At 41.2% G+C, this 7,225-nt stretch overlaps 1 protein-coding gene across 1 annotated transcript; it reads right to left on the bottom strand.

The window, feature by feature from the left end:
* On the bottom strand, positions 1-639 carry LOC128454554 (E3 ubiquitin-protein ligase RNF186-like). Its single transcript, XM_053437977.1, has one exon. The coding sequence runs from the start codon at positions 637-639 to the stop codon at positions 1-3; it is 639 nt and encodes a 212-aa protein (XP_053293952.1).
* Positions 640-7,225: the final 6,586 nt, after the last annotated feature.

Genomic DNA, 7,225 nt, shown 5'->3' with positions numbered 1-7,225 from the left:
TCATGTTACATAGGAGCTGTGGACACTGAAGTTGCTCGCTCCAGTTTCAGGTCGGTACCTCAGCAGGCACGTCAGCCACGTGAGGACGAGCGAGAGCAGGGCGAGGAGGCTGGAGACGAACAGACACACTGGGCCGAGGGGTGAGATGCTGCTGTTGAAGTTGTGCGCAAAGACGAGGCCCAGAAACAGCAGCACCACCGTGGACAGGACGGAGAAGATGGCGCACACGCAGCCCGCCGTGAACGCTAGTTGCTTGCACGCTTGACTGTCCTCGCCCTCAGTGGAGGCTGCTGCAGAGAAGACCGATGCACCTGCGGTATGGAAGACTAGGGTCACACGCTCCTTCCGCGGGAGAGCCTCGGTCACCGCGGTGTTGTCGGGGAGGTTGTGAACCCGGTACTCCGGTACCGGAGTCCGGTGGCGACACACTGGACAACCGATCCTCCATCTCCGACCATCCCGAGAGTGCAGCGTGTCCAGGCACTCCAGGCAGAAGGTGTGGGAGCAGACCAGCAGTTTGGGCATGTGGACGTCTAGGTCAAAGTAGTTGTAGCATATTTTACATTCGTGATCCTCCACGGGAAACGAGTCTGTCCCCGCAGAGCCGCAGTCGCCCTCAGTGCTCACCTCCTCCGCCATGTTGTTCAAAAACCGCTTTATGATACAACACACTGAAACGCATGATCAGCAATCCACAGCATTATTTCTGGGTGACAATAAAAAAGTTTAGAATGAGAAAAACTCTGCATCCTCCGGTACGCGCATGTGTCAGCCCTGGTAAAGCTGTTTGAGCCCCGGTGTCTGTCTCACGTCCATCCGCTTGATGTGTGACCGACCCGGGTGCGAAACCCGTGGACACCACGATCATATTACCAGAACTAAAACCCCCGTATCCCGCGTAAAAAAAAAGATCGAGTCGATAGACTTTTACAAATCGATCTCCCCTCAGTTTGTCACCTGGTTGATTCGTCACAGTGCGGGTCATGTGTGAGCGGTGGATTTAATAGGTCTATTTGACCGTAGCATTAGAATTTAGCGCCTACAAAGAAGCAGATCAGGCCCCGTTTACCCACCTGCCTGGTATTAACATGTGTATGGGCCTGCATTCATACCTGTACTGATAAGAGGCCACACATGGGTCTTGTGATCTGATCTCAGATAGGATCTCACGTCCCGCACAAGCGAACGAGCAAGAGAGAGAGAGAGAGAGAGAGAGAGAGAGAGAGAGAGAGAGAGAGAGAGAGAGAGAGAGAGAGAGAGAGAGAGATCCCCGATTCGTAGTGAAACTGCAGTAGGTCCCAGGACGTCCTTTATATGTGGCCCAGGACAAATGTGCGTTCACACAGACACATCCGTTCACACAGACAACTCCGAGTGAGGTCTGGCGTGATTTGGATCTCTATCCACTAGTGCGTTCACACCTGTAGTTAGAGCTGTCCACTTGTGATATGATCGCATGAACCACATGTGAGGACCAGGTGTGTTCAGGGCCTGAGAGCAGCACCGTGTGTGTGTGTCTCCTCTGAGTTTCAGCACCGCGGCCTGTGGACAGCTCCCAGCGGCACGAGCGGCGGTGACACTTTCAGCTGGATGGGACGTAACCATGGAAACACCCAATAAACCTACAGGACTCTTCAGACAGATGTCAGTGCACGTGCTTTATGTGTAGGATGTGTTTTAACTGCTGTAACATAGTTAAAAAACGACTTCCTTTGACATAGCTCTACAACCACTCCAAATTTTACTACTACTTCTTCTACAACTGTCTCTACTGCTCATATAAGTATTATTATTTGTATTGTTATTAACTTTATTGCTCCCAGATGTGGTCATTTGCTTCTGACTTTATAAGTTGGTTAAACACACATATCACAATAAATCCCATTAAATTCAATGCCCCCCAGTAGAGTGCATATGTCCATCAAGGCCCAACAGTCCCCTAAGGAAACCACATTTAAATTCTTTAGGTTTTTACCTGGAGCTGCACCAAATTGCACACACTGATTGATATCAGTCCCCTAAACATGGCTGATTTTTATTTTCATCAAGATCCATGAATAATTCTCTGAGAACGTTGAAAAACACCCTATTTTGCAATTTTTAAGGAAAGTTGGGGGGAAAATAAAATTCCTCAAGGAAGAACCTTAATTGGTTTGTTTGAGTCATGCTTCAACCATTTGAAATAAATTCTTGGGAATCTGCAAATGTTATAACATAGATTTTTTCCAGCACCCACGGAATGTTGATTCTGCTGTATTTTGCTTTCATTAAGATTTACTAGAGAAATCTTGGATCCATGGCAAATTTCTATGAACCTTCAATGTATAGGCCTGTGTTTGCCAAGCCATGGCTCAAGGCTCTTTGGTGCAGCATCCACCCCACTCATGTTGCACCAAAGAGTTGAGTGTTAGGCTTTATAACATGTAGTGCAATATAATACCATTTAAGCAGGAAATAAATTATTCCAGTGCCGTAGAATCAATCGAGGGGTAATCACATAGTTGTTTAGTCGTTTAGCCTATAGTATTTTATATTCTATTTCATTTTTTGTTTCCTATTTTTCCTATGTTTACCCTTTTTTCAAAAATAATTCTATATTTATGTTGTACAAACACACCACAGAAAGTTCAATGTATTTGTAAATCCGCTTGGCAATAAACTCAATTCTGATTCTGACACCTTTCAGCAGTCAAATATTCCCTCCTCCCGACTGACTGTTCAGAAATACAACCCTCTCAGCTTTACAGAAGTAATATACCACACACCCTGATTTCTATGTTAGTTCACCTCTTCATTTACTGTGAAGAGGAGTCTGATTAGAGAAATATTCATGTAAGAAGTATTATGGTGGCCTTCAATGTATCAGATAACATACAGTATGAATTGTACAATGAGTCCCCATACACTAAGCCAAAAAGTGCCCTCTTGTGGCCAATGCATGCACGTTTGCATAGTGATGGTATTTAGAGTTGGGCAGTAACATCTAGTGTCCAACTGGATTTCAGTCACGTGCAATTAATGATTTTACTACAGTGTGATAGCTGAAAAAGTAATTAATATATATATAATATATAATAATTTTATCAAAACAGGGTAAATAACTGTTTTTACTACTTGTTGGAATAGGCTCACTGATAAATCATGCTGGGAAGTTGAGTTGTCAGTTTCTGACATGAATAAATCCACCTTTATTTGTATAGCAGCTTTTATACATGTTAGTTCAAAGTGCTTCACAATTGACTGATGAGCCAAGAATAGACAAAACTAACTAAATGCCGACAAGGGGATAGCGTAAAATAGATTTTACAAGATCTTCAGAAGAACAAAAACAAGTTTAAAACATACATAGACAAAATGAAAGTAATAAAAACATATACTAAGATATTAATGGGCAGTAGTTTGAATAAAATTAAGATGCAATAAAATGATGTCTATAAATTATACTTCATCAAAAGTCAGGGTAGAGAGGCATATGTTTTAATCTTGGTTTTAAAGATTTTACAGTAACACTTCCAACTGCTATTAAATGCAATCGAGAATAAGGATCCAGGATATCATATAGGATTGAAAATGTGAGATCAAGTACAACGCTCACACTCTGAGATTCATATATACGACATATTGATATTTTACATATAGATTGTGTTGTGCCCATAACAAAAAGTAAAAATTCTGCAAGCTACATTTTTATTGTAGATAAGCATATAATGATAATGGTATATGCTAAGTCTCAAATATCTCTTGAGCTATCCCAGCTTTCTATTAAAATGGATGCAGTGGTGGTGGTGGGGGGGTAGGAAATCTTCCTCTGTCAGTCACAGGTTAGGCCTCAGTGTTTCAGACAGATAATAATCTAAGTGGAGGTAACGCTCCGTGTTCATCATGGGACCATAAACTATTAGCACAGTGTTTTTGGTCCTCATTCACTGAATGATTGAAATCACCCTGCATGCCGACAGGCCGCATGGCTAACGCTTCAGTTTTTCTTATCTTCTCCCTCACACCTGGATGCACCCAGTGGGCCTTTGTTATGATAACTGCAGTCCCTTTGAATCTCCCTACCTGAAAAGTTGTGGGTCACATATATTTGATAAGATCAGATACATTGGAAAGACAGTGCACCTTTTGGAGGCACCTTGTAAAAGTAACTCCCCAAGGCTACAAGTCACAGGATTTCCTTATTCTGAAGATACAACGTTTCACAGATGCCTATCTCGCCACACACGGCCTCTCTTCTAATCTGTTTCTCCTGTTTCAAACAGCGTTCGCTCTGTAGTCTTTGTGATGCAAAGCTCTTTTTGCATTGTGGGCGCTGAACTGCTGCAGGTAGAACGTCAAACTAAACGGATGTGAAATGAAATGAATCAGATTGTTGAATTGCGTTAAAAGAGTCATTCAAATTCTCCTTCCAGCCCTAACATAGAAACCTGTGTTCTCATTTAGCTTTATACTGCACAAGAGTAACACAAGAATAATAAAGGGAAACTTGTTGAATGAAGACAGTATTTCAGAGGAGGACACTTTACACCCCAGCTTTTTATTTAGAGGCAGTGCAGCAGAGAAACAGCATTGCTCATTGTTTCCAAATGAATTTTTGCAGTAATGCAGAGATATAGTTTTTATTTATCACACTGTGCCGCAGCCTCGGCTGTGATTGGCCGTGTGAGGGTTTCCGCAGTGTAGAATCTCATAATATGGCACATTGTTCAAAATTACCTCACAGCAGTGCTGTTATTCTCAGAAGACTAATAAAGGATAAACACATGCTGTTTAACAGCCAAACAATTATTTGAGCTGAACCCTATGAATAATGCAAATGAGTGTGATAAACACAAGGTATCTATCACTGTGTGTGTCACAGTCAGTTAGACCTGCTGCAGTTATAGTATCTATCATGAGGAGTGCATGACAGATTCTTTCTAAATGAGTAGAAGTGTGTTTATATAGCAGTTTATACTCAGAAAATCACACTGATGATTTGATTGCCTCGAAATGTCTATCTACATTTGATCTTGTTGCCGTGCTTATCGTTAATACTGAGTCATGTTGCAAGTGGCTCTGGAGAGAATGGAGATTGTTTCCAGTCTAAATAAGCTTTGGTCAGATGCAGTGTATAGGACCTTATCTCTCCCGGGTAACAGCCTAGATCAGAACTGCCTATAGGCTATTAGACTATAGCTTTATCTTTAGTGGAGGCAGAGCAAATTATTGTGTTTTTTCCAATGTTTAGAAATATAGCCTCCAAAGCCGCCGGCTTATTCTGTGTGTGTGTCGGGTCCTTGCAACACACTCTTTCTTTTTGGGGCCGTTTTGTTCCTTATTTCGAGTGCGTTTGGTCTTTTCCACCACAGCACATTTCTGACTCAGCTTACCTCTCTGGGCTAATTGATTTGCCATGGTAGATCCAATATCCTTTTCATGATAGGCAAACTTTAGTGTGATAACCCCCCAACTCCTTCTTTTATGGACATATAATGTTTCCACATGTTCTGTGTCCATTACTTCATTTTTTTCTGTCTCATATAGAAAGAATAAAAACATACACCCACACGCTGAGGGATAGAGTCATGAAAGAAAAAGAAAAACGACCCTCTGCTGTGATAAAGTTGAGAAGTATTTCAGCAAAACAAAGATGGAAAATTGTGATTTTGCATCGTGTCCGGGGGGGGGGGGGGGGGGGAGGGTTCTGCTTTTTTTTTAAATCGGTCTCCCCAGTAGCACCTCAACAAACAGCTGGATTTGCTTATTCACATTTTTCACAAAGAAGCCTGAGCTGACATCTGCATGAGGCTGTGACAATACACTTTTATTTACTATACACAATAATGCAGCAAGTTTTGACAAACATGGTGATCAAGTTATTATCAGCCAGAGGGTCAGCTCCTGGTGATGCATCAGTTCGTCTGATACGGAGGTCATGACCAACCAGAATGAAGGGATGAGGAGGAGGAGGCCTCACATCGGAGTCACTCTTCCTCCTGAGGGAGGGAGTTGAGGGGAAAAAAGCATCGGTCAATTAAACACGCCTAATTATCATGATTATCAAAACTTTACAAGCTGCAGAGAAGTCAAATGATCGCTCATGTGCTTCTATGTCCATAATCGAGCATTTGCACGGATGTGTTACACCGCCGTGTGGCTCAACCACGCGTCCGCACAGCACCTATTGTTGAATTAGTGCAACTGCTGGATGACCGTGCAGCGCTGCCTCTCTGCGTAGGAGGCGGCGGAACTCGTGGAAGAAAAAATTAGATCCTTATGCATCTCCACGTCCAGAATTCCTCTATTGTCTGGGCAAAATAATCTGCCTTAAAGGTTTCAGTGTTTGAGGAAAGTTAGGTGACGCTTCCCGAATTGACTTTTCTTCCTGAATCAATTCTAATTCGGGAAAAAATCCTCGCATGGAAAATTAACTTCTGGCATCACTTTTAGCATCACTTTTAGCATTATATATGTATAGTATATACATATACATACTATATACTATAATTCGTATCAATTTGATTGTAATATATAATAATATTAATAACTTTTTACAGTGTGGATAATAGACTGAAGGACAACACAGGAAGTGAACCCCCTAGGGCTCCAATGATTGAAACAATAATGATAATAACAATAATCATAATAATAATAAGCTAAAAACATTACACGGCCACAAGTTATTTGATTGCATGCACATACCTTCTATCAATAAGTTTCACTTAACTCATTTCATTTGTTGTTTTAAATCTATTAAATTACTAATAATAATTTTTATTATAATAGTTATGATAATGATGATGCTTGATGTCAAGTAAAAATAAAAACAGACCTACGTCAACGTACTAACAACAGCAACTTGGCCACTTTATTGCGCTGATATTAGAATTATTAATGAGCCTAAATTATTCTTTCACTAACATTAAGTTAGTGTGTGTGTTCGTGTGTGTGTGTGTGTGTTTGAGAGTGTGTGTGTGTGAGAGAGAGTTTGTGTGTGTGTACCAGGGAATTATTAGTCATTAATTTCTCAATTCTCAAAATAATATTTTTGCTTGGAAAAAATTATTCTTTTCAACTTTATAACTTTATCTGACTTTATTTAATTGTAAACTCTCCAAATCCACGTGTCCCTTTATTCCTCCTTGATCAAGTTTCACGTCATCAAACTTCCTTCTCATCCAGACCATCAAAATATCAGTCCATATTTCTCAGGTGACACAAGAAAGTATATCAAATCAGATGT

The sequence above is a fragment of the Pleuronectes platessa genome, chromosome 13, assembly GCF_947347685.1.
Source record: "Pleuronectes platessa chromosome 13, fPlePla1.1, whole genome shotgun sequence".
Classification (NCBI taxonomy): domain Eukaryota; kingdom Metazoa; phylum Chordata; class Actinopteri; order Pleuronectiformes; family Pleuronectidae; genus Pleuronectes; species Pleuronectes platessa.
This window is presented reverse-complemented; position numbering and strand designations above follow the sequence as displayed.

What these genes read in the sequence shown, in the direction of transcription:
- LOC128454554 (XM_053437977.1), bottom strand. Translation starts at nt 639, where the DNA reads ATGGCGGAGGAGGTGAGCACTGAGGGCGACTGCGGCTCTGCGGGGACA.